The 26643-nt window shown below is 40.8% G+C and overlaps 4 protein-coding genes across 6 annotated transcripts; 1 reads left to right on the top strand and 3 right to left on the bottom strand.

Moving 5' to 3' along the window:
- Window positions 1–1675: 1675 nt before the first annotated feature.
- On the bottom strand, window positions 1676–7834 carry scd (stearoyl-CoA desaturase (delta-9-desaturase)). Of its 2 annotated transcripts, XM_034119183.1 has the most exons (6): window positions 7682–7834; window positions 7165–7425; window positions 5879–6009; window positions 5538–5743; window positions 4890–5122; window positions 3649–3986 (listed from the first exon to the last, which is right to left on the bottom strand). In XM_034119183.1, exons 2-6 carry the CDS (start codon window positions 7400–7402, stop codon window positions 3787–3789), a joined length of 1008 nt encoding a protein of 335 aa, XP_033975074.1. In that variant the 5' UTR covers window positions 7403–7425; window positions 7682–7834; the 3' UTR covers window positions 3649–3786. The 2 variants fall into 2 exon arrangements, with proteins under 2 accessions (XP_033975075.1, XP_033975074.1); XM_034119184.1 differs by lacking the exon at window positions 7682–7834 and having other exon boundaries at window positions 1676–3986; window positions 7165–7419.
- A 1419-nt stretch (window positions 7835–9253) lies between these two features.
- On the top strand, window positions 9254–16723 carry dnajb12b (DnaJ heat shock protein family (Hsp40) member B12b). 2 transcript variants are annotated; one of them, XM_034119181.1, is made up of 9 exons: window positions 9254–9446; window positions 11081–11249; window positions 13874–14019; window positions 14200–14373; window positions 14479–14549; window positions 14718–14827; window positions 15267–15439; window positions 15575–15716; window positions 15824–16723. In XM_034119181.1, the coding sequence occupies exons 1-8, from the start codon at window positions 9314–9316 to the stop codon at window positions 15694–15696; spliced, it is 1098 nt and encodes a 365-aa protein (XP_033975072.1). In that variant the 5' UTR covers window positions 9254–9313; the 3' UTR covers window positions 15697–15716; window positions 15824–16723. The 2 variants fall into 2 exon arrangements, with proteins under 2 accessions (XP_033975072.1, XP_033975073.1); XM_034119182.1 differs by having other exon boundaries at window positions 15790–16723.
- A 1242-nt stretch (window positions 16724–17965) lies between these two features.
- On the bottom strand, window positions 17966–19776 carry ddit4 (DNA-damage-inducible transcript 4). The gene is made up of 3 exons (XM_034120029.1): window positions 19630–19776; window positions 19172–19392; window positions 17966–19068 (listed from the first exon to the last, which is right to left on the bottom strand). Exons 2-3 carry the CDS (start codon window positions 19353–19355, stop codon window positions 18569–18571), a joined length of 684 nt encoding a protein of 227 aa, XP_033975920.1. The 5' UTR covers window positions 19356–19392; window positions 19630–19776; the 3' UTR covers window positions 17966–18568.
- Window positions 19777–21215: 1439 nt separating this feature from the next.
- On the bottom strand, window positions 21216–26587 carry anapc16 (anaphase promoting complex subunit 16). Its single transcript, XM_034119732.1, has 4 exons — window positions 26430–26587; window positions 25952–26105; window positions 21899–21973; window positions 21216–21804 (listed from the first exon to the last, which is right to left on the bottom strand). Exons 2-4 carry the CDS (start codon window positions 26091–26093, stop codon window positions 21695–21697), a joined length of 327 nt encoding a protein of 108 aa, XP_033975623.1. The 5' UTR covers window positions 26094–26105; window positions 26430–26587; the 3' UTR covers window positions 21216–21694.
- Between the last annotated feature and the right edge of the window lie 56 nt (window positions 26588–26643).

Raw genomic sequence — 26643 nt, 5'->3', positions numbered from 1 at the left:
GTTCCATTTCAGAATAATATATATGATATGTTTTGATTATAATTATTAAGACAATAGACATTAATGTGTTTATCTAAACTGGTAAAGGTGCAGCTAGTTTTAATCTGTGTATGCTGCAGGGTAGCTTGCGAATTTACTCCAGGTGTAATTAAAGTGCTATTTAAGTGCTGATTATATCTTACATCATTAATCCAAATGTGTAAACTAACTAAAGGTATAAAATAAATGAAGTGGAGTAAAAGTACACAATTTAACCCTGAATTGTAGTGAAGTAGAAGTACAAAGTAGCAACAAATTAAAATACTCAAGTAAAGTACCATAGAATTGTACTGAAGTACAGTACTAAAATAAATGCATTTAGTTATTTTACTCCACTGGGGTCAATGCCATACTATGCCATACTATATATTATAGGGTTGTTTTTGATGCATAAAAGTGGAGAGTAAGGAGTATTTTTCCATTGTGTTGGTCCTAATGCTGAAGTTAGTCAAGTACTTTAGGATGGAGCGGATTGAAAGGAAGGCCTCTGTTATTTCCTGCCTATTATTCACTTGGGAATGTTTTGTTCCAACTACTAACTACTCAACACTTCCGGTTTGCGTCTGATGGAAGTGTGAAAGTCAAATATATCCCAACTTTTTAATACTGCAGTCCTCTGCTTTTTCCTGTAGATAAATAAAGCCCTCAGCAGATGTGTGAAATGGTTTACACAGGGCAGAGAGGAATGTAGGACCAGTGTGCTGACCAGAGGCCAGTTTGTATTACATCAGACTATCTCAGCCTGTTTGCTTGTGTTGGGTTTGTGGAGGTTACAAAATGTCATTTTTGTTAAGCAAAGTTCCCCAATGCTGAAACAATCGGTCATTTAAATAAGGTGATCATTTAGGTCAATTATAAAGCATTAAAACCCCCTCACTCTCAAAATAGAGGATTCTCTTTCTGTTATATAATTGTTACTTTATTATCTTGTTTTGCACTGCTTTGGTTCGTTTTGTTTTACCTCATTTCTGACATTTTATAGATTCAACAGTGAATGGATACAGCTATCATCTGCACCCTTCACATCTAGTGTTGAAAAAGTAATTAGATCCATTATTTAAGTTAAGTAGTTATACAGCAATGTAAACTTATCCTGCTACAGGTACAAGTCACTGTCAAATTGTACTTAAAAGTATTAAAAGTAAACGTATCCCCCTAAAATCCATAGATGAGAGTGCTTAATAAATGTATTTTGTGCAATAGCATGCTGGTTAATTGGTGGATTGATATGCCACACCTGTGCTCAATAACATGGATTTCAACTAACTTGTGCACAAAATGTAAGATAAATAAGTCTGTTGTGTACTAGTGTTATTTACATCTTTAATCTCAGGCTGTGTAGACTGGGAGGGAATGTGTTTTTTTGAATATTTTAGTTTGTTGCAGTTACATTCCAAAACAAATGCAAATGTTTTCCTGCTCTAACTTCCAAATCAATGGAGCATTGTATCACTCCACTAGACAAATAGTACATACCTCTTATTATAATATATGGTTTTCTGTTTTATAAGAGTTGTTTCCAAAGTATTCTTCAAATGTTTTAAATAATCATATGAAAAAGTAGCTTTACTAATTCAACAATTGTTATGCTGATTCATATCAGAAAGACAACGAGAAAAAAGAAGATCAACAACTGTTAATGGAATTACGTGTATTGAAAATATCGTGAACTTTTATTTCAGAATAGAATACAGTTGAGATTTGACATTATCATTCAGACTGACAACTTTTTGAACCTTCTGGGCAGCAGGAGTTGTTGGCATGGCTGTGATATTGTCGGGTTTTGTTAAGTGCTCTGATGATGCTTTAACATCCCTCATGACAGGAGCACCTCCGTTTACAGAGATGCCGTCACGGGTTGGATCGAGTTGGCACATCAGGGCCCATTTGTTGCAAGTTAAATCAAATGATTGAACATTTGCACTGGGCGTTAGAAATTGTATCTTCTAATATAAACCTCCATTTGCGTTTACAGCACTTTGATGTTGTCATTCTACCCTTTGCCTAACGTAAATGTGTTTTCAGAATAAAAACAACGTTCCATCGGGGGCTTCAGCCTGTAAACATGGACCTCTGTTAGATTTGTTTTGAGCCTTTTTGTCTTCACTGACAGGACGTGAAGAAGATCAGGAATGGATGCAAGTCATAAGGCATTAGGTTGTTTCCTGACTCTTAGGGAAAAATTAAATGGGTGCTCAAATTTGATATATTTTTCTGCCAAATCTTGGAGTGCATTAAACAGGTTCAAGTTAGAACATTTTGGAAACAAAATTTAGCCAATAAAGGGGAAAATAACTAAATAAATACATAAATAAAAAAGGTAACAAAAGCATTCCGCACACCAGAATTGAAAATGAGCATTAACATCAATGCATCAGAAATTTAGCAATGACAATTAGCTTTGTAGGACATCAAAGGGAAACCAGACCCCATCTCAGAAATCACCACGGCAACAGTTCTGATGATCCAAAAAGCGATGCAGCTCTACAGTACGTTACAAAAATAGACAAAGCTCTGCCATTACAGTCACCGATAAAACATCTTTACCACAACACCTACTACAGTATATCATCATGCATGGGTGGCATGTTGTTTTGTAACACCAGAACTGTCACATGACTGGCTGCTACATCGACCAATGAGATCGCTGCTGCAGATGTTTCTGGACAAAATGGGGGCGTGTTGGATAAAAAGAGGAAGCAAAGCCACTGATGCCACAATGTTAAAAAACTTCCACAATGATGTTGAGTGAAGAAGCAATATCGACTCAGGTGTGCTCTATTGGACCGTTGAGATTGTTATAAATATGTCGACAATTGGCACGCTCTTGGCACTATGATATATTCATTAAAAAAACACAAAAAGTTGCTTAAACATAGCATGGTTCTAAGTACATTTATCATTTACCGTTATGATTCAATGGCAGTTTTAATATAATGATAAATGTCTCGCTTATATTGTCTTTCTCGATCCAATTACTGTACAGACTAAATACAGTACGTTTTAATCTTTGACTTTCCACATATTTGGTTTGGTTTTCTGCATCAGAAAACCAGGTTACGTACTGCATGACTCTGCTGTTAGTATAGTTATAATAAGAAGGTCTGGGTTCCCTCACTCTTCCATCATGTGCCATATTTCATTAAAGCAAGCTGCTTTTTAGCAAATACGATTCAAAATCTCATCCCTTTTTTTCCAGATCTTTAAAGCGCTCAAAAAGTTAGCTAACTGTATATCAGAATGGTAAAAACTGGCTGTACACTGCAGTACAGAAAACAGCCTCCAATCAGTATCTTATCGGTTGAAACATTGTAACTCCATATTTTCAGTGCTCCACGTCTTGTCTATTTTTGATTAATATTTGAGTAATACTTACATAAAAATGATTGGCTACATGACTGATCTTGAATGAAGGATGCACACCAAAGTGGCGAAAACAGCAGAGAATGAAGTTGAAAATGTATCTACTTCAAATCTAAAACATCTTTGCAAGACCTTGGTCTGACTGAACAATAGAAACCAAGGCCAAGAGCTTAGCGAAAGGTGTTTTTTTTTTTTTATCCATCTTGAACAATTTGTTAAGTTACAGCTACAAAAACCACAAAAACAAGCAAAATGTGGTCAGGGCCCTCATGACGATGACCTATTATCCTCAAAGGATGAGAAATGTATAGCTGTCAAAGGACTGTGAAGCTTCTTCTTCTTTTCGGTTGTTCTGCCTTCGAAGCTGACCGTGACTCGACGATCCTAGCCACTCCGGGGGCTTCCGTCTCCGGTGCGCTGTATCCGGGACGCCACCACCTCGTGGGACACCCTCTTGCGGTCTTTGGCCAGGCCCAAGAAGCACATGGTGTCGATGAAACAAGTGGTAATGTTCCATTTGATGCCAAACTCACTGGTTGCATAGTCAAAGGGGAACGTGTGGTGGTAGTTGTGGAATCCCTCTCCTGTAAGGTAAAGGAAACAGTGGTGAATAAATAAAACTAAATAAAGCTAATACTGAATGATGTTGAAGGAGTTGTGTTATTTTGTTAGCTAGAAGGATAACTTTAGCCCAGAGTCAGACTTCCTTTGTGCATTCTTCACATTAGGGCTGTGCAATTAATCGTATTTTAATCGCAATTACGATTTTGGCCTGCCACAATTACGAAAACAACATAATCGAAAAAAACAATTATTTTGCTTTGCTAGGTTGTGACAGTGCACTGCAACATATTTGATCTAATTAATTTTGGTCTCATTTATTTGTATTTATCATATTTATATATGTTTAGTAGCTTGTGGAAGTGCGCTCCAAAATATTTGTTGATCTTGTTTATTGGTATTTATTATTTTGATATTATTTATTTAAATGTATCATTTATTTTATTTATTTTTGTATTGGTTTTTCAGTTGAATTATACGTTCAGGGTAATCAACAGTTAAAAAGATACTGTTCAAATTATTATTTGTATTTGTTTTAAAGTTCTATATATGGATTTTTTCAAAGTCAATGAATAATCGTATTTAATAATCGTGATATCAATTATTGACCCAAATAATCGTGATTATGATTTTTGCCATAATCGCACAGCCCTACTTCACATCATTCCATAATTTTTAAAGGTATTTTAAAGATGCCATTACTGTTAGACCAGGGACTCTGACTGACAGGTGTGTATCGGTAACAAGTGCATATATTACCTCTAAACCGCTAAATGTAGTGGTGTAATTTACGGTGACAATACATCAAAGTGTAAATTACTAGTAAAGTATTATTATAAATCATGAGTCCAACCTAATTTCCTGTCTTGTTCTTGAGTTATGTTTTCTTTTGTCACACAGAGTACAGGTTCATGCGTAATACATACCTAGGGCACTGAACGCAACAAACTTGTTCTCCCTGGGGTTGATGTGGTGATCATAGGGCCTGTTTCCCCACATGTGAGCTGCGCTGTTCACCAGCCAGGTGGCATTCAGGACCAAGGTGTACCTCAGGAGAGCGGGGACGAAGTAGGCCACCCACAGAGACTCCCCCCACAGGTACCAAGGCACAATCATGGGGACGAAGAAGCACATGAGCAGCACAGAAGCCTTGTAATACCTGTTGAGAAGATTTGAGAGTGGGCGGAGAGCAGAATGAATGGAGTTGTTTACACAGCACAACATAGACATTAAACACACAAATGTTCTTCCTTTCAGACGTGAGACTGTTCAAATATTACTTTTACTCAAAATGACAGTTTGCTTTGAGGCCAACCTTGAGTCAATCTCAATGTGCGCGAAAGACATGTGGGTAATTAAACGAGTTAAACCAGAATAACTACAGATATAGACACATGTCTGCAGCAGAGGTGGGCACATTGTAGTTGAGAGAGTTTAATTGTGATTTGTTTGCTCTGCATTTGATATATTTCCCAAACACAATACTGTGTGTTTTCTTTCCCCACTGCCTTCCAGATGAGTAAAGGTGACTTAGTTTTGATGACAAAAATCAATAATTGACAGAAGCTACTTACTTCTTTTGAAACATTACAACTTTGTCGGCCAACAGGTCATGGACTTCCAGCTTGCGTCCCTTCTCGAGGACATCAGGGTGTTTGCGGACCATCAGCCAGCCAATGTGAGAGAAGAAGAACCCCCGGACGGCGTTGTGAGGGTCAGCATCCGTCTCGGAATATTTGTGGTGAACCCTGTGGTCTCGAGCCCACTCATAGATATCATTCTGCGGGTTCAAGTAAACACAGATTACATACACTGTGGACAACACCTGGCACTTAGGCAGTAATGAAAACTGCTATTATCACAATGCTAAGTGTGTGCTTGCTTGTGTTTGTGCAGATCTGTTAGATGTAGGTACCTGAAATGCCATTGAGTTCGCAACGCCAAGAAAGATCTTTAGAGGTAATGAGGCCTTGTAGGATCTGTGACTCCAGAGGCGATGAGCTCCTGCAGTAACTCCTAAAGCACTTAACACAAAACAAAGTACGGCTGTGGGGAGAAATGCAAAAACAAATTAGTACTACTAATTTAAATACTGCACAATGTTATGTCAATGCATCATCTATTTTCTATTCAAAGCTAGTAGGATGACCCTGCAACAAGTGTTATATTGTGAGTGAGTCACCTATGTTTCATCGTTATATCATTGCAACTGCAGAGGAGATAATCCCCTTTAACAGAGAAGAAGCTGAAATAATCATACCACCCTCACTGTAAGGCATTTTCTCTTTTAAAAAAAGGCAGCATACTTGTGAATGTGTGCAAAGATGATCTTCACAATACAATACAAATGATCACATTGGTTTTCCTGACGATCATATAAATGTGCCCTTGTCTTAACGTTTTTTTTCTAGTTGTACAAGAGCTTGGATAACCATGAAGTGAGCATGTGCCAGCGCCACTCTCTGGGGATCCAATCACATCACATCAGATGATGACTGGGTGGATAAAACCATTTGATGATTGCATGTCTCTTAGACTGGAAATCTAGTCATAAGTGCTGCCTCTGTGGTTTTGATTAATCAGAACACACACACAAGCGAAGCATTTGATAAAATGTTTCAAGCTATAAAAGCAGCATGCATTTTGCTTGAGTACAATTTATTTGTACTTTCTGTACTTTGACTTGACAAATATTGTCTGGACAGTTGAGCTGACTTTTGTAAAGCAAACAGCATAAAAACATTCAGAAGTATATTTTGCCTGACTTTGTCTATTTGAGTCAGTAGATTTTTCTTGAATTCACTTGATTTAGATGCCTCATTTGCATATTTCACAACGAATTATGTAAGAAATCAACTCAAGGCTGCTCCCGACCCTTACTTAAAGAAAACGTCATAGTTTGTCTGTCAATTGGTCTATGTTCCTGACAAGCACCTGCATTACAATCTGCAGCTTCAAAAGGCATGCTGTGACATTAAATCTCTGGTGATATATGCCTTGATCTATAATCCCACTACATGCAGGCTACTGGGAGGAGTGTGCACAGATCTATCCAGCCTGAGCCACCTTATTGCATGCACCAGCGGTGACATAACATTTGTGGGCCTGTGTACACTATGTACCCTACTAATCGGAAAATAAAGTCACTTTCAACACTCAACCTGCGCAGAAATCATGTAACAGGTAGATTGTTTTACTCACACCAAAGCAAGGTCAAAGTAGATGCTGAGGGGACGAGGCATATTCCGTACGCGGCTCCTATATGCAACAGAGTCATCAAAAAGACATTTCTCCATACGATGACCGAGGGAGGTTTGGGGCCTTCTTTCTCTTTGTATGTGTGATCAAACATGTCTTCTCTGGGGGCCTCTGGAAGAACATTTCCGTTGCTCGCCTTGTGCTGCTGCTGTTTCTTCTCCAACGCCTCCGCCTCCGTCATTGTGTCTGCGTTTTGGTGTTGTTCTGAGCGGTAAAAAAATAAATGGGACAAATTCGTAAATTCCGTGTTTTTGTGATGAGCCAACGGCAAATTATGTTATTTAATCTGTCGTTCGTTAGCCTCGGTAGGCTAGCAGGCGAAGCTGATGAGGAAGAGGATGGTCATGTAACGTTGATGCTGCTGCAGCTGCTGACTTTTCACTGGAAGACGACATTTGCTGCGTTGCGTAACACAAAAATTACACCTGTAGAACAAATAAAAGGAAGGTAAATTACTCACCAAAATAGAAGAAGAAGAAGAAGAAGAAGAAGATTAGAAAAAGAGGGTCCGGTTATGTTTGGGAGATGTAGCTGATAGAACTACAGTAACCCAGAAAGGGAGAGTGAACGTTAGCTCCGCAGCAAACGAATCAATAAGAGCTGGAGTTCGAGGTGGGACTGGCCAATCAGCGCTCGGATGCCGCCTCAAGCTCGGGTTCTGATTGGCTGACTGATCATCTGCTGTTCACCTTTTATTCATTCTCTTGCCAGATGTACCTCATCTGGAGAGCTGCAGCTACTGTCTAGACCTGTACTGAATTAACTGCACACATATTTCCATTCACGCGTGGATTAACGATATGGACAAGGTACCGGTGTGATACGAGCAGAATTACGAGTTGTTCAAAACAAGTTTATGTACACCAATCGGCAGAGGACCCCCGCCCACCCACGCAGGGAAATACGGGCTGCTTGTTCTAGCACGCCATCAACTCCCTCTCATAATGAAACACATAGGGAAACTAGTAAAAACATGCAAGTTAATCAATATCAAAGCCAGTAAAAAACACCTAAACATTCGTTGAAAACAGCACGTTAGAGTAGTTCAACTCACTATTGAGTGCCAAAAATATAATAATATATTTAGGAATATCAAAATTAGAATAGGGAATTTGAATGTAGGAGATGGTCCAGTGGAGCAGTGGATCCATATTCTAAATGGGTTGACAAATCTATGATTTTTTATTATCATGACCTACATTAAACAGTAATGTAGAAATTCAAAGTTATCAGACAGCCTCCATCTAGTGGAGAAATCATACGGCACAGGGATCGAAGATAAAGTTAGAAATATGTTTGACATTCAACTTCAAAAACATTCTCAAATCACAAACGACGTGTTTTTATAGACCGTTTAATATTTAATATAATCCAAAAATAAATATGCAGAAGGATTCTTTTCCTACCTCATCTGTGTAGTATAACCAACAGTAGACCATTAATGTGTCAAGGGATTTTGTGTAACACTCATAGACTATAGCACTACACTAATGTTAGTGTAATTCTTAAATATTTTTGCACAACAAATATTCACCAAAAGCATCCAAAAGCATATTTCTACATAAGAAGTATGTAAGTGTAACCAGCATGAGACAATTTATGTGTGAAGTGATTTTGGGCACAACTCAGTGGTGGCTATCTATAACAGTGAATCATAAACAAAATTCCAAAGCATCTTTTTCACAATGAATGTTATTTGGTAGTAGTAGTAGAAGTGTATAGGCTACTTGATTTTTAAGTGATTTGGTAGCACTTTACTGTAATGACAGGAAAGTAACTGATCTGCATGGTAGAATAAATAATCTTTCTAATTTTACCAAACTGTTTTCTTGTTGTATTTTATTTCTTTTTTAAAGTTTTTATAGGCCTATTATTTGTTAAAGCCTGTAATTATGTTGTGTTATTTATCTAATGTGTCCTTGGGTGTATTCATTGTTCTTGTGGTTAATATGCCTTAATGTATAATTTTCAATAAATACAAAACATATATATTAAAAAAGCTTAATGACCCATTTGCAGCATCCTCATGACGCCATCAGCAGGCGCCTGTATTTACTTCAGGTCCAGTTAGCTCGCTGCTGCTGCTGCTGCAATGGAGGTAAACAGGGACGAAGCGGAGCGCTGCATCGACATTGCAACTGCGGCGTTAAGCAACGAGCAGCCGGAGAAGGCGCAGAGGTTCCTGGAGAAGGCGCAGAGACTCTTCCCGACAGAGAAAGCGAAGGGTGAGTTTTAAGATGGCCGATGTAAAGGGCGCTTCAGCCGGGGAGGACCGCAGCATCATCACCTGCAGCATCACCTGCTTCCCGGGTCTGCTGCAGCCGGGCCTTTGGTAGCTAACGAGCTAGCTGCTTTATTTTTGTTATAATGTCGCAAACGCTTACTCTAGCTATTATATGTTATGGAATATTATGTACACCTGCTCACCATGTAACAGATATGCTAAGTGTCATATGTTTTCAGTTGCTTTTTATTAGATACCTTAGGAAGTCTGGGATTGGTTTAAGCCAGTTTTATATTATCACTCACTGTTAATGGTTAACATACATTATGCCATAGACCCACCCATTCCAGCAACTAAGACATACCATAATACTCACATACAAGAAATAGCAAAATATGAAACAGCACAGTGATAGGCCTGAACATGACATACATTGGGCCAAATACTCAGCCCTCAACCAAACACACACAAATGGCAGTAAATCCTTAATACATAAACAACTTGGGTTATAGTACAGGTTTAGTGTATCCCATGTACGGCTGATCAAAATTGTCAAGCAGTGTGTTAAAAAAATGTTTTGATACATGTAGGTGTATGAGAGAAATGGATATAAGTCTGGGAGATGTGGCTTATGAGTCAAATAAACTATATTACAGTGTACCACTGAGTTTATAGGACAGCTTTTAGTGAGCTTTCTTCTTCTTCTTTTACTGTCTGACATATTTCCTGTGTCTATAACACCAACAGTTATACCCTATTCAATCATCACACCAATATGTATACTGTAAATTAATGTTATAAAATAGCTCCAAGGCATTTCTTGGGGACCTTAAATGCTGCACCACTGTTAATTCTCAGGTTATGACTGTCACATACATGTTTGTTTCTATATAGACATTTGGTCAAAGATAGTGTAATATTTGAGTTTTTTAATGAATATGACATGAAATATGATTGAAATCCTTTGCAATTTTAATGAGAATGTTGTCCTATTGCTTTTCAAATCTTAAATTGAAACGGATAATAGAGTTAAACTATTCAAACTGATTAGTGGAATGACAGAAAAATAGTCGCCATCTATTTTAATAATCCATTAAATGTTAAAGTAATATTTCATGCAAAGTCGCAGGATTTTGTTTTTTAAACCTCTTAAACATGGAGAATTCATGCTTTTCTCAATTTTATACCATTTTATACTGAATATCTTTGTGTTTGAGTTGACAAAAGAAGACAAGACATCACCTTGAACTTGAGAAACTAGGATGGACTTTTTGCATTATTTTCTGACATTTTATACACCAAAAAATGAATTTAGAATGTAATAGGCAGATAAACTGATAATTGAAATAATCAGTAGTCGCTCCAATAGATAATAAAAACATAGATATTGGTACGTTTCTAAAAGGGACCACTACTGACCATATTGTATTAAGGCTCTTGCAGTATAAAACTGTTCTAGTAACCTGAAAATCAATCCAACAAACACGCCTTGTATTACAGCGTATGTTATTTGGAAAATGTTGACTACTAAAGGAGGGAATTCAAGTGTTAGCCTTCAGCTGTGCCTTTTCAGCTCCCATGTTGAGTTCTTGTCTGAATATCTTTTAACATTTCCTGTTCTTGAATCCCTTCTAGTACTGCTGGAGATGATAGCAAAGAATGGCTTCACACCTAGAGGTGGTCACTCAGACTTTAATGGACAATCAGGTCCTCGACAGCGGCAGCCAAACAATGACGATACCAGACCTGAAGCAAAGCCCTCAGAAAAATCCTACACAGCAGACCAGTTGGATTCTGTGAGGAGGTAAGACTGATAATCATGTACATCTGGTATTTATTTAAAGGTCCCATGTCATGCTTTTCCGGTTATTTATTATCACAAACCCTCAAAGTGCACCCTGTAGCGAGTAAAACTCTTAACACAGAAAATACCTGTCTATGCTGCCCCAGAACGCCTAGTTGGAGATTTTTCTTTTTCCATTTTTTTCTTCCTGGGTCGGAGTGACGTAAGGGGCTAAGTGACGTAACAGCTACGTGGATTGGTCTCTACGCGGACTTCCTCACACACACACACACACACACACACACACACACACACACACACACACACACACACACACACACTCACTCAGCCTTATCTTTTCTCAGCCGCAGCTCTGCGGATTTCTCAGCCTGAACTCAGCCTAAACTCAGCCTGAGACAGCGAGACACAGCGAAACTCAGCAAACACACAAACTCATAGCCAGGCTATGAGTGTGTGTGCCAGGCTGAGTTCAGGCTGAGTTTCGCGTTGTCTCGCAGACCCAATGCAGCAACCAGGAAATGACACCAGTAATCCAGCTCACACTGTCCCCTCCTCACAGCAGCGAGCCGCGCAACGTCCCGCCAACACGGCACCCAGACACCACGCAGCATTCTCATCTGTTTGTCATTACTGGTGTCATTTTCTGGTTGCTAACGCCATTGTAACACATAATCACTGATGTTCCGCTGTAACGGTGGTGGACTCATCAGAACAGAGTGGGCGAGCTGACCAATCAGAGCACACTGGGCTCATAGGGAGGGAGGGGCAGGAGCTCCAACAAGCCATTTAGGACAGAGAGTGAATACACATACTATACAGAGATGCTGTATGAGAAACCAATGTGAGTTTGGAACATTGAACAATGTAAATCTATTCTAGTAGACCTCAACAACGTATTCAGATTACTTTTAGAATACTTTTGGAATACTTTCTTTTTCCATAACAGATGGGTATGTTTTGGTGCACAGGAGACACTTATTTTACTGTTTTAATGGCTTATCAAGAGCACAACTCAAACACAACGTCTTGGTGTCATTCTGGACAGCTCCCTCTCATCTGCACCCACATAAAAAACATCACCCGGACTGCATTCTTCTCCAGACTCCTGTCTCAATCCAGCACTGAAGTCCTGGTTCATGCATTCGTCACATCCCGTATTGACTATTGTAATACCATGCTCTCAGGCCTTCCCATCAAACTCCTCAATAAACTCCAAATCATTCAGAACTCTGCTGCCCGGATCATCACCCGCACCAAATCCTCTGACCACATCACCCCCATCCTCTGACCTCATCACCCCCATCCTCTGACCTCATCACCCCCATCCTCTGACCACATCACCCCCATCCTCAACCATCTGCATTGGCTACCTGTAAAATACCGGATAGACTTCAAAACCCTCCTGCTCACATTCAAAGCCCTCCACAACCTGGCCCCCACCTATCTGGCTGACCTACACCCCCTCTCTCCCTCCTTTCTCCTGACACCCACCTATCTGGCTGACCTCCTACAGGAGTACACCCCCTCTCTCTCTCCTCTCTCTCTAACCTGGCCCCCACCTATCTGGCTGACCTCCTACACCCCCTCTCTCTCTCCTCTCTACTCTCTCTCTCCTCTCTCCTGACCTCCACCTATCTGGCTGACCTCCTACACCCCCTCTCTCCTCTCACCTGGCCCCTACCTATCTGGCTGTCCTCCTACACCCCCTCTCGCTCCCTCCGCTCCTCCTCTGCTGGCCTGCTAACTGTCCCTACCTACCCCACGCCTATAGTCACGATGGGGGCTCAGGCTTTTAGCTGCTCCCAAACTATGGAACTCTCTCCCCCTTCACATCCAACAGTCTGACACAATCACCACATTCACGTCCCTCCTCAAAACCGACCTGTTCAGCCTTCTCACTGTAGTGCTACATGTCTCCTTTCCCAACATGTTCCCTGTATAGTCCTTTTGTTCTGTCTTAAACCTTTCCTTAGAATATTTTATGAATTGTAAGGGTGCTTTGAAAGGCGCCTCTAAATAGAATGAATTATTATTATTAATTGTGATTATTATTATCTGAAACGATGTAATAACTTTTAAAACCTTTTCCAGTCACTTGCCCCATGCATTCAGCAGCAGCAGACCATTCACTTTGATTTTATCCCGTTATGAAATGTCATCATTTCAACAATAAAGAAATGCTACATAAACGTTATCTTGCACATTCTATCGAACCATCTCCGTTTCTAACTTTCAATATATTTTAAAAGAGATCTCTCTCGCTCATCTGCGTGCGGGGGCGGGGCCTCACAGACACGCTGCATCTCTCTCTCTCTCTCTCTTTGCAGCGCCGTGCACACAGTTCTGCCGGTAATGAATATTACATTTTGTGAGGAAACCTTTCCACCAATAATTCCAATAAGTATTCCAAAATGTATTCACTTCAGGTTTACGAAAGTAACTATAATCTGATTACTCGTTTTTCAAATGTAACGGGAGCTGAATACAGTTACTTGATTTTTGTATTCTGATTACGTAACGCCGTTACATGTATTCCGTTACAACCCAACCCTGAAGACATGTTTGATATATTTTTTTGCATTGATGCTGCACCTGACACTAAGACTCATGTGCTCTCTACACAGGATAAAACAATGTAAAGACTTCTATCAAATTCTCGGGGTCCAGGCGGACGCTTCAGAGGATGAACTCAAAAGATCGTACAGAAAACTTGCTTTGAAATTCCATCCAGACAAGAATCACGCTCCAGGTGCTACGGAGGCTTTTAAAGGTGACAAGCATGACTTTTCATTCATACGGAAAAGGTATAGTTCCACATGAAACAAATTAAATGAAATACATGTCATGCAGAAATCCTAATCAAACGCTATAAACATGGATACACAATGTGTCTTTTCACCCTGTTTTGTGATGCTCAAACAAACGTCTTAATTCATTTCATTTCCAACAGCTATTGGGAATGCGTATGCTGTTCTGAGTAATGAAAGCAAAAGACGACAGTACGATCAATGCGGCGAAGAGAAGAAAAATCCTTCAAGCAACGGCCCAGAGAATGAAAACTTCGAGGCGGATATTTCCCCTGAAGACCTCTTCAACATGTTCTTCGGAGGAGGTTACCCCTCAAGTTAGTGCCACTGCTTTCTGCTTTTATGCCAAGCTGTAAGAATATTTGATTGTAACACTTGTCATGATGTGTTTGTTAAGTGCTACGTGTGCTGCTTTAATCTAGGCAGTGCTAGCATGTACGCTAATGGGCGGATGCGTAACCAAAGGCGAGATAGAAGAGAGCGACCGCGCGAGGTGAGTTAGATTTTAGCGTCACAGCTCATAATGTAAAGCTATTGTTAAACAGCATGAGAAGACATTGAGTTATTAGTCATTTCACTTTTATGCATTTACCAATATTCAACTGTCTTTCAGAGATATTCAAATCTGTGAGGTCTTGACACTGAGATGTTTTCATTGCAGGGAGGCTTCGCTCTGTTCGTGCAGGTCATGCCCATCCTCATCCTGGTTATTGTGTCCGCCCTCAGTCAGATCATGGTCAACAGCCCCCCCTACAGCCTCAGCTACAGGCCGTGAGTGTGATCCTTTTATCTGAAGGCCTGCCAAATAAGGATGTTAAATAACAAACTGATGTTCTGCAAAAAATCTATTGATTTAGAACAAATATCATCAAGTGGATTTCATACTTGTTATATGTTATTGCTCTTTTTGCACAAGCCAGATTGCAAAGAATGATGTCACTGAAAAAGTACTGGCATTTGCTGGTGTTGCTGACTTTTCAGTTTCTTATTCTTCCAAATAATCACAGTCTTCTTCTGTTTTTGAAAGGTTTGCCGGCTCCATTTGTCTAGCCTCCCTCCATGTTGTCTGCCTTTGTGTTTTAGATGCACTTCTGTGAGCCATTATCAGCCATGACTCATGTTAACAACAACAACAGACCATGCCATGTCATGTTTGCGTGCTGAGTTCGGTCGTCTAATCTGTTCCACACTTTGTGCTGTCTTCACGCAGGTCTGCAGGCTACACACAGAAGAGGCTGACGATGAGCCTGAAGGTGCCATATTATGTTGGGGAGCATTTCTCCAGGGAGATCACTGGACTGAATCTGAAGAACTTGGAGCGGACGGTGGAGGATGATTTTATTTCCAACCTTCGCAACAATTGCTGGAAGGAGAAGCAACAGAGTATGTTTGCCAATAAAAACAAATTATTTCTTTATTTAGGAATGCATTTCGATTGTTATTTCTGCCATAATCAGTTCTGGGGAAATGATTAAAGACATATTACCCCTCATTAATTGTTTTTGTTGTTTCCTGCAGAGGAAGGAATGCTTTACAGAGCTCGCTATTTTGGAGACAACGATCTGTACCAAAGAGCACAGAGGGCTCGCACACCGAGCTGCGCCAAGCTGTCAGAGATCACAGCTACATTTCATGGTTGATGCTGCTATAATCATTAACAGTAAGCTCTTTCACATTTTCTCTCCTTTATTAACACAATTTGTAACGACTGCCTGCATGTTTTGTTTGATTAGTAAGTTGTTATTCTTCTTCTTGTCTCTACTGTAGGTTTCCAGAATTAACACATAAGTTGATTGGCTGTAAATAGAGGCTTTCTGGAGACTGATGATGACTCGACAAGCAACAAAAACCAGCACCAATCTGCATCGAATCCCCCCACACAAACTGGTTTTGAAGCCATGTGTGTGGATTTTAGTCTGTGAATCTAAAAGATATTATAAATATAATGTTTTGAAATGGAACAAATAACTTAAAATAGCTTGTCATCCTGACAAGAATGAGGTTTGGGAAACATCCAAGCCCCCGTTATGAGCCATGAAGTTAGCAGAGGTCACTTTATTGTTTATGCAAGAATGCAGTATGAAGCCAGAGCATAGTGAGGTTACATATAGTCGTGCAGTAGGGATGTTATTTATGTAACAGTTTATTAGACACCACTTCCTCTTTTATTTTACAGAGCAGGGACAAAAGAGGGTTTATTGTTTTGTCTTAAAATGCAATTTCTGAAACTATGCAGGAATAATGTGAAACCTCTGATGAATATACACTCATGTCCAAGCTTTTTCAGACACTTTAACACCTCAGATTTGTCATCTTTGTCTATGTGTGTGCGTGTGTGTTAGTGTGTGTGCGAGAGATAACAAGGAAATGTCCCTTTTTATGTTTTGCCTATTTAACTGTCATATGGGTAGAATTTTATGCTTCAACTTAATGGCACTTCACAATAAAAGCCAAGGGAATGAGAGATGTGCCCTGGGACTTTGACAGGTTTTAAGTATTATGTCTCTTGATGAACATCAACTGTTGGAAAAAGCTATTTTTATCACACCTTTTGTTTATATTATGCTATTTATGCTTTGTATTATTTATTAGACTAAGAAAAACAATGCAAATCTTGCTCACTTTTCCACAATGTTTTTACTCCCAGATGAAAATAAATATGAATGCTTAAAACATGTTGGAAGTCATTCATCGCTCTGAGCAGAATAAACACAAAGACTAAAGCTCAGTCAGCACATTCAGCTCGTAAATTCTGCGGGGCCGCTGACTAGGGGCCTTTCTCATTTCTCTAATTTCTATTCCTCGGTCCTCCGGTAGTGACCCGGAAATGGATTTCAGCGCGCCATGTTGAAGGACATCTCATTTCTCTAAATGCACTTCGAGGACCGAGGATCGAGGGCCCTGGGACTGGGAACGGGAAACATGGCTCTGTGCACGTACACATTTTGCGGGGCGTGCAGCGAGAGAAGCGCAGGAATTACAGAGTCAGAGTCTATCACCGCAGCTCTGCTTTTTATTTTTGGCTTGCCAGAAATGTAACTTTATCAAGAAACATACACCATTATCCCTCACTTAAACTCAGGGCAGTCCCTCCCTACAGGTAGATCACGCAGACTGCGTGGGCCTGGAGCCTCACCTCGCGGAGGGGGCCTCATCTTGCGGAGGGAGCCTCAACTGAGCAAATGCGGCGCACCTATGCGCTTATGCGGCGCAATTAGTGTGGCGCGGCACGGTTTAGTACCCCCCCCCCCCCGACACTCGTGAAACAGAGGGCCTCATCATCTAACTTTGCGTGGGGCCTCAAGTTGGCCAGGGACGGCCCTGCTTAAACTGATATCTTAGTATTCTGGTATAGTTTGCCAACTGAAAGTCATTTCTGCATTATATAAAACCTCCCAATTTTCCATAGAAGCCTGAATCTGGATCTAAAATTGCTAATGGAAGCCCTTTAAATTGTTAGTTTAGGCCTTGTAACTAATTCACCAGCACTTGGTATGACTTGCTTGAAGTGAATATATCTGCACTTTCGTTGTTCGGAGTTTGAACATCTATGGCTTTTGCACTTAATGTAAGTTTGTGAGTGTGATCCTTTTATCTGAAGGCCTGCCAAAAAATCTATTGTTTTAGAACAAATATCAAGTGGATTTCATACTTGTTATAGCTCTTTTTGCACAAGCCAGGTAGCAAAGATTGATGTTGTCACTGTAAAAGGAAGACATACATGGCAATTGCAGTTTTGCTCCTAAGTAGATCCATTATATTGACTTTTCAGTTTCCAAATAATAATGTTCAGAGTTCGAACATATGGTTTTTGCACTTATTGTAAGTCGCTTTGGATAAAAGTGTCAGCCATATGAAATGTAATGGAGGCTTTGATAAGTTTCATGAAGTAAGACAACAGGAAAAGAGAATTGTTAAAAAAAATAATTTATTTGCAGTCGTGAAAGTACAAAAACAGTGCAATGTTATGAGTATTTGAATGTCAAATAAATAAAGTTGAAAGCAGGACAGGTCCACACAAATACAAGATCAAGGTACATTTGATATTGCAGAGAAACTGCACATAAACTGCACAATGCAAGTGCTGGTAAGCCTTTACTCTGGAATTCAAGCAGTCACTAGGGTTCCTAATGATTTGCCTGGCGTACAATTCATCACTTTGTGTACATTACAATTAATTAGCATGTATAAAAAGAAAAAAAACACAATGGTCTTCAATGACTTTAATCATAGCTAGCTGCCGTTGTACGTTTCAATAGAAACTGAGGTACGCGCTTTAATACTCGCAAAATGACTTTCTTAACCACATATGATGGTTAAACATCGTATGTTTAAAAAGCAAAATCTGCTTCAGGTACCATAAACTTCCTTACAGTAGAACAATAGGCTACATCTGGTCAATGTCCATCCTTCTGAAGGCATCATAAACATGGAGTTATAATAATAAGGCCCTTCTGCAAGCTTAACTGGGCGTTTTAAAAACAATAAAACATCGACAGTCCCTTACATTTCTTAACATTCCTCAATGAGCAGCTCTTCAGAACAATACAGTTTCTTCTTGATCACCCGGAAACCAGTGCTAAGTTTAATAGCTCGTCTCACTACTGGAGTGGAAGGAGACTTTGTGCTAAAAAGTCCTTGGATCTTAGGCCACAGCCCACCTGACTCAAGCCTCAACACCAGAGTCAGCTGAAAGGTGGGGACAAGGTAAGGGTCCACAGATAACTGAGCCATACTCTCACACACGGCCCCTTGCTCCACACAAAGGTCGATGAGAGCCCCTCTTAAGCCGCAGGGCTCACTAGCTGCCAGGTGAAGGAGCTCTTGTCCGATGTGTTCCAGAAGTTTCTCAGGGATCAGCAGTTTGGAGCACCTCAAGGAACAGTCGGAGTCTTTGGCTTCTTTCAGGCTTCCTGCAATAAGGTCCACTACTTCTTTCAGAATGATCTCCTCCATTGGATCATAAAACAGGTCTTCATTGCAAGGAGACAGGTCACCGCATACATCTGACCCTGTTGGCAAACAACAATGGGGTAAGAAATGGGAACATGACCAAAAAAATGGGAATAGAGATAATTTGAATGAGTGTAAGAAATAATTGCAGCTGTTGTTTACCTGATTCTGAGAGATCACTCCTGCTGCCATTGTTGGACCCAGACTCAATACTGCTGTTGTTGGCAGATGTGCTGAAATCAGCCAATCTTTGCACAAGTTTGCCCCAGGACAGCCTCCTAGGACTGCTGTCCACTGGGGACGGGGGTAAGCTGCCGATATCAGTGGGTGAAGAGAGAGCAGGCATCTTTGCAGAATTCAGTATCAGCTGCTTCTGTGGTCAGCTGTTAGTGAGGAGACAAAGACAACAGATAAGCACTCAAACTCGAGACAAAATACACAACTCAAAAGTTAAATAAAGGATAATTTAACCCACAAGTAACATGCGTTTTCAGTTATTGTTAAGGTTGAATGACAAGTTTACAGAATGACAGATCTTTGTTAACGGTAGCTAGCAACTGTTAAACTGTTTAAATTTGAAACCAAGCTGACAAAATAATCAACGGTGACATAGTACTTACAGGTTATTTGACAACGGTGCCGTTGAAGTCCGTTGTCGATGTTTTAGGAAGGTATTTGAAGGCTTATTGTCTGCAAAAACAACCATCTGGTAGCTTCTATGACCTATACTTTCTCATTCAAAGACCAGCTGCCGAGCTCTGCGGTTTATCCTCGCAACAATGGTTATATACAAGCTGCTAGGCCACGCCTATTTACATCCAGCCAGCCAATCAAAAAGAGAGGCACGGCTTCGGATCTGTATCTTGCCTGGTAACATGCCAGCAGAGAAGAAAGAAAAACAAGAGGAGGAGAAGGGGGGCTAGGGTGATGAATAGCAGACCCCAGTGTTGTGGAAATATACAGGGACTTGTCTAGGCTTGCAAGGATAATATAATATTTTTCTTTATTCAATATCCTTTATAAGCATATACAAATGAAACACATCCAGTGCATGTATTCATAGCATTGAATAAAATCCATGCAGGCTGGTCTGGTTGAGTGTTGCAGTGAACATTACGTCACCTGTTTTGCTAAAGCATTACATCAGAATTTTGTATCTACCACTGAGAGGTGCAAACAACACACATTCAGCTGCAACATACAACACTAGGAGCTGATGATAATATGCTGATAAATGAATTTTATATGCAAAGATGTGCATCTTCTTTCATTTGGCCTCATATAAAATAACAATGAAAACATGCAGAGTAATAGGGATGCAGCATAAGAATAGCTTACTCAGTGCTATTTCATTATTCCTCTATTATGTCACAAAATGTGTTCTGATGTTATCAAAGAGGTTTATGGCTTACAAAAACAATGCATGGGACTGACATTTTAGAGATGAGTAAATTAGGGCATACCAGGTAGAAACTCAAGCTAATTAAGAGAAAACTTGTAGGGGTTCAAAGCAGAAACTGCTGCTGTTGTTCCTGTCTGCCAGGGCCGCACTGTACATGACGCACTCAATGTTTGCTTAAAGATTTTACATATTTGGAAAGAAACCAGTTTCTGTTGTTACCGAAGAGTGGGGCGGACTGTGTAAAGTCTGGGAGGAACTTAAAGACGTAAACACGTGAAGGTACAGAATGTTCTGAGGGGGAAGTGATGAATTAAGAGTCATCGAGAAGTTTCATCAGTATAAAGAAATGTTTGTTCCTTTTACATACACAAAGATTTCAGACTGAAGTTGAAGTCTTCAGATGCTCATGTAAAGCCATGAAATAGTTTGAGCAAACAACTTGTAAAGTAAATTCCTAGAAAGTGTTATGCACAAAATTGAACTCTTGGAAGGAAGCTGCCAATATGGGTGTGTCTTAATGTCCAGGGCCGGGCCTTAGCAGCAAGAACAGTACATTATGTTCATCCCCACCCCTTAATTGTTAGAGAACATCCATTCACTGAGGAAAACACCACCCTTTCTTTGCTCTCATTGGAGCAAAAACTGACAAAGACAAAATCAGTTGGGTTCCGACTTTGGCTCAACAAATCTAAAACTGTACATTTTGAACATACAAAAGCACAAAGATTTAGTTTCTACTCATCAGGAACTAACTCAGCAAAGTGGGTTAGGAACAAACTATACAAAAAAAAACACAAGACAAGGAATATCCAAGTATGACTTTATTTACAAGCCCTCTTTGTTTTTGCTCCAAGTGTTGTTGGAGCGAGCAGCAGGTTTTAGATTTATGAGCTACAGTGCAGCCATGTGGAAACACAATGCCTCACTTCAAGGGAAAAATAATAACTCTTGTAACACCGATGCTGAAAGCAAATTGGATTGACAAAACAACTTTATTAGCCTAAAAAACTTTTTTTGTTTTGTTTGTCAGTAATAAGGAGATTTTTTTTAATAACAGTGGTTTCTTATAGTATGGGTAAAATATAACAGGTTGTTTAAAAAAACAAAAACACTCATACAATAGGTAAAGTTAAATAATAAAACTCACATTTAGTATCTCCAGATAATATTCCACAGTTATAATATGAAATAAATCATTAAGAATGAATATAATTTATGAACTGAAATAAACCATCTCTTTTTATTTGGCTTATTTATTAATCAAGGCATCTGGGTCTCTTTATTTAAGACGGCGTGAATCCCAATAGCTGTTCAATTGGTTTGTACCGCCACTCATCTGCTTCCAGCTCCTCCACCAAGCTCGCAAGTTTCTCCAGTCGAGACATTTGTTGATCTGGAAGAACACATTGTTACTTTATTAGTGTACCAATTTGTTAATGGATCAAGACAAATAAACATATTTTTTATAAACACAGTTACTGACTTACCACGTTTGACCTGTTTAAGTGTGGAGGCGACTTGGTAGCTGAATACAGACTCGCATAAAAATCTGTCAGTGCCATCTAAAAGGGAACACAAAAAAAATAAAGAAGTTTTATGCTTGTGAAGACAGAATTGAAGCTCAGCTGATAGTTCACTGATGTGAGAAAGAAAGAGAAGTTCAGGTTAAATATTGTGAATTATCAGCATTCAGAGGTTTTAAATAAACAAAGAGGAAAAGCTGGAGACAGTTGGCAAATCAAACCATTGGTATTTCGAGCTATAGAGGCAGTGAAGTGAGGAGCCAGGTGGCCTTTTACGATACAATCCAATACACAAATCCCATGTCAGTGGCATTGGCAATGAGGCTAATGATAAAAACGTTACCAATACCTCACTTTGACAATTCATATTTTAGAGTACTTTATGGGAATTCAGTCAAAAAAAGATGACAAATTCTGTGTGCTATGACTATACTAAAGCCCTACATTGATAATGTATTATTAATAATAATAATAATAATAATTCATATGTTTTACATGAGGCTAATGCATTGATGAAAAACAAAGATAAATACAAGCCAACATTACAAAACATTGCAGGTTATTTTGACTATTCCATCTGCCTCAAGGGCTAGAATAAAACATATTCTGTATGCTATACGTCTTAACAAAGTTATCAAATTTGGTATTGGTTCAGCTTTTTAGTTTTAGTTGTTGACGTTAAGAGCTGCATTTATTTTACTTGTGTTGTTACAGCTGGATAAAAGAGGCTTCTTGGAATCTGGCATTGTCCTGAGAAAATACTTTGGCACATATGTATATCATTCCGTTAACAGATGCTGAGAACTGATAGTACAAATTGCACAAGACTCAAATCCCAGTTTTTTTTGACACAACACGCCCTTACGCCCTAACATATTTGGCCCAGGTTCATCAATGGAATGATGGTGGTTTCCTTGAAGCACGAGGGAACAACAGCCTGGCTCAGGGAGACGTTAAAAATGTCTGTGAGGACATCTGTGAGCTCTTCCGCGCAGTCCTTCAGGACCTGACAACATTCCTGGTCGTGTGCTGAAGGACTGCGCGGAGGAGCTCACAGATGTCCTCAGACATTTTTAACATCTCCCTGAGCCAGGCTGTTGTTCCCTCGTGCTTCAAGGAAACCACCATCATTCCAGTGCCAAAGAAGTCATCTCCATCCGGCTTCAACGACTACCGCCCCGTCGCACTAACTTCCACCATCATGAAGTGCTTCGAAAGGCTGGTCATGAAGCAGATCAAATCCACCCTCCCCCCATCGCTGGACCCGTTTCAGTTTGCCTACCGAGCTAAACGGTCCACAGAGGATGCAATCTCCTCCGCTCTCCACCCAGCCCTCACACACCTGGACACTAACACTAAGGCTAAGACTAAGTCTAAGGACCCATATGTCAGAATGCTATTCATAGACTTCAGCTCAGCATTCAACACCATCATCCCCCAGCAGCTTGTACAAAGACTTACAGACCTGGGCCCCAGCCCCTCTCTCTGCAACTGGTTGCTGGACTTCCTCACAGAGACCACAAGCTGTACGGGTCAACAATAACACCTCAGACACCCTCATACTGAGCACGGGGGCCCCCCAAGGATGTGTGCTCAGCCCCCTTCTCTTCACTCTGCTGACCCACGACTGCAAACCCATCTTCAGCACCAACCACATCGTGAAGTTTGCAGACGACACTACTGTGGTGGGTCTCATCAGCAACAACGATGAGACTAACTACAGGAAGGAAGTGAACCAGCTGGCCCTGTGGTGCCAAAACAACAACCTCTTCCTCAACCTGGAGAAAACAAAGGAGATAGTTGACCCCCTCTCCCCCTGACCATCAACGGCGCTGCTGTGACGCAGGTGACCAGCACCAAATTCCTTGGTGTGACCATCACTGAGGACCTCACCTGGAAAAACAACACCACCGCTCTAGCGAGGAAAGCCCAGCAGCGCCTGTACTTCATCCGGAAGCTCAAGCGAGCCGGAGCATCACCCCCCATCATGCTGTCCTTCTACCGAGGCGCCACCGAGAGCATCCTCAGCAGCTGTATCACGCTGTGGTTCGGAGGCTGCACCGCCGCCGACCGCAAGAGCCTGCAGCGCATAGTGAACTCTGCCCAGAGGATCATCGGTGCCTCACTCCCATCACTACAGGACATATACAACACCCCGCCTCACCCGCAAAGCACTCAGCATTGTGGGTGACTCCACCCACCCCTCCAACAGCCTCTTCAGCCTCCTGCCTTCAGGAAGAAGGTTCCTCAGCCTCAGCTCGCGCACCTCCAGGCTGTGCAACAGCTTCCTCCACCAGGCGGTCAGGATGCTGAACTCTCTCCCCCTCTCTGCCCTTTCACACCAACGCAACTCCGGTTCAAGCTCCGTGCTAGAGCTTTTCTGGTTCAGAACCGGTTCTTCGGTTTAGCGCCGGCTCTTTTCACACCGCTCAGAGCCCGACTGGTGCTGCCGCTGCTGCGTCATGACGTCACAGTTTACGTCGCTGAGTTTCTCCCCAACGCCGGAGCTCACCTCACAACAACGGGCCGGGGACTGCGTTGCTTTTAATCATACGAAGCCAGATTAAATTAAATAACGACTTCTCCAACCTTATACTTTTCTCCAGAGTGCCGTGGTTCATTGTTTATTAATGTGTTTCAGCGGCATTTACCGACCGCTGCAGTGCTGGCCGGCTGCTCTTCAACGGGAGTGTATTCTCCCGTTAGCTCCGGGTTAGCTCACACGGCTCTAAAGTATTCACTGTCTGACTGTCACACAAGCAGCTGATACATATCCCCAGTTCCCCTTAAGTGAATGTGTGTCAGTCTGAATTGACGCTGTTTGGCATCACAACGCTGTTATGAAAGTTTCTCTGGTATAACATGGGTGATGTTAGCATAGCAACCGAAGCTAAACTGACTACTTGCTAAGCAGTTTTCTACAGGCACTTTTTACCGACGTATTTTTCATTATGATTCTACTTAGTCGGACATGACAACCTGTGCAGCCCATGTATTGATTCCATCCGATAGCTGCTATAATAACAAACAAAACGTCTGCCTGCTCTCCACAATGATCAATAACAGCGAACGGATGGTCAAAGTAAGGTACAAATAAACAGAATCACACGAAGCCTGGTTAGTGTTGCCTGACTTTATAAAGTGTGTTTTTTTTAACAAGTGTGTGGTTGCGTTCTAGTCACTTTGCTCAGCACTACTGCTTGTTACAACTTTTATTTGCCGTACTCGCCTTAAGTGTTAGCTCAGGTTAATCTCGCCCCCCTCCGACGTAAGCGTGACGTATGCGGTTCTTGCTTCTAGACGGACAACTTTTTGGTGCTCGAAACGAACCGGATTCCGGAGCTATGACGCTGCTCCGCTGCGGTGTGAACAGGAAAACCCGGTGCTTTTCAAGCACCAGCACCGAACCGGCCCTGAAACACCGTTGGTGTGAAAGGGGTATGACATCTCTCCCCTGAACTCTCCACCCTGCCTCCGACCTTTCTCCCCTGCCCCAAATGGTCCTGGACTCTAACCCCCTAACTCACTTTTCTGCCCATCTCCGCTGCTACTGCACTGAAACTGTACTTTGAACACTTAAATTATATTATTAACATTTTAAACTGTATACCCCGGTTATCTAGGCCCTTTGTTTTGTTTAATGTATACCATGTTTATCTAGGCCCTTTTTGTTTTTTGTTTGATGTATATATGTCACACTGTAGGACTGCGGGAAACGATATTTCGATATTTCTGGATGTACAACATGTAGAATTCTTGACAATAAAGCTGACTTTGACAATGCAGCCTAATATGTTAACTATATCTCATTGTATGACCCCCATATCCCCTGCCTTGTTGGAAAAAGAGAGATAGGTAAAGACAGATGCATTTAACAGTGGGATTTCAATCAATCAATCAAAACTTTATTACAGACTCAGGGTTCAGAAAAAAGACAAGACATTACATAGATAAAAGACAAGACATTACATATAATAAATTACATATAATACATTACATACACAGCATTTATCTCACCTTCCATCATTTCCCCTGCACCTTTAGGATATGTGTACAGGACTTTCCTTGGAGGGATGAGCTCTGAAGCACTGAACCCAGAACCGGTCACCGAGCTGCCGCTGACCCCTCCCGCAGAGGAGGACGAGGAAGATGCTGCCATTGCCTCAGAAAACTTTCAAAAACACATCAAGAAAATTAGCTGTTATGCTACTGTGGCTGTGGTTACCACACATATCATTTGTTGAACACAGGTATGGACTGCTACCATTATCACCATAGCCACACATGCCTAACATAGCTAAACTGTGTAGGTTTTCTAATCTAAATAGAAATGGTACAATCAAATATCCAATGTATTAACTGCGACAACTATGCTAGGTGGCTAGCAAGAAAGCTAACTATTCTTGTTGCACTGATGTAGGCAACTGCCATTTACCACGAATACTACTGAATAAAACACAGCAATAACAACCATTTTGAAAACAATAAAACTTACTGCCGATGTCTCAGTTATGAATGTGTTTCGTCTTTGATTCCGTGCAGTTGGTTCTGTTGTTTGTTAAGATCTGTTGCCACTACTTTACGGCAAGGACAGCACTTTACGTTTATGCTACGGCATTCGTGCCTATGATTTAACAGTGATGTGGATGTTTCGCCTGGATGATTTCTCAGGAGTGATTGTTAATTTCCGTTTGTAGATCTACTAAACG

Source organism: Trematomus bernacchii, unplaced genomic scaffold, assembly GCF_902827165.1.
Source record: "Trematomus bernacchii unplaced genomic scaffold, fTreBer1.1, whole genome shotgun sequence".
NCBI classification, from domain to species: domain Eukaryota; kingdom Metazoa; phylum Chordata; class Actinopteri; order Perciformes; family Nototheniidae; genus Trematomus; species Trematomus bernacchii.
The sequence above is the reverse complement of the archived record's forward strand: the minus strand, read 5'-3'. Positions and strand labels throughout refer to the sequence as shown.

What these genes read in the sequence shown, in the direction of transcription:
- scd (XM_034119183.1), bottom strand. Translation starts at nt 7,402, where the DNA reads ATGACGGAGGCGGAGGCGTTGGAGAAGAAACAGCAGCAGCACAAGGCG. An exon ending in TACTTTGACCTTGCTTTGGT is followed by an intron (nt 6,010 to 7,164) that starts GTGAGTAAAACA and finishes TTCTCCCCACAG; the next exon opens with CCGTACTTTGTTTTGTGTTA. An exon ending in TGTTGCGTTCAGTGCCCTAG is followed by an intron (nt 3,987 to 4,889) that starts GTATGTATTACG and finishes TTTACCTTACAG; the next exon opens with GAGAGGGATTCCACAACTAC.
- anapc16 (XM_034119732.1), bottom strand. Translation starts at nt 26,093, where the DNA reads ATGGCAGCATCTTCCTCGTCCTCCTCTGCGGGAGGGGTCAGCGGCAGC. An exon ending in TGCAGGGGAAATGATGGAAG is followed by an intron (nt 21,974 to 25,951) that starts GTGAGATAAATG and finishes GTTCCCTTTTAG; the next exon opens with ATGGCACTGACAGATTTTTA. An exon ending in ACTTAAACAGGTCAAACGTG is followed by an intron (nt 21,805 to 21,898) that starts GTAAGTCAGTAA and finishes GTGTTCTTCCAG; the next exon opens with ATCAACAAATGTCTCGACTG.
- dnajb12b (XM_034119181.1), top strand. Translation starts at nt 9,314, where the DNA reads ATGGAGGTAAACAGGGACGAAGCGGAGCGCTGCATCGACATTGCAACT. An exon ending in CGGAGGAGGTTACCCCTCAA is followed by an intron (nt 14,374 to 14,478) that starts GTTAGTGCCACT and finishes GCTTTAATCTAG; the next exon opens with GCAGTGCTAGCATGTACGCT. An exon ending in CTGGAAGGAGAAGCAACAGA is followed by an intron (nt 15,440 to 15,574) that starts GTATGTTTGCCA and finishes TGTTTCCTGCAG; the next exon opens with AGGAAGGAATGCTTTACAGA.
- ddit4 (XM_034120029.1), bottom strand. Translation starts at nt 19,355, where the DNA reads ATGCCTGCTCTCTCTTCACCCACTGATATCGGCAGCTTACCCCCGTCC. An exon ending in GAGTGATCTCTCAGAATCAG is followed by an intron (nt 19,069 to 19,171) that starts GTAAACAACAGC and finishes GTTTGCCAACAG; the next exon opens with GGTCAGATGTATGCGGTGAC.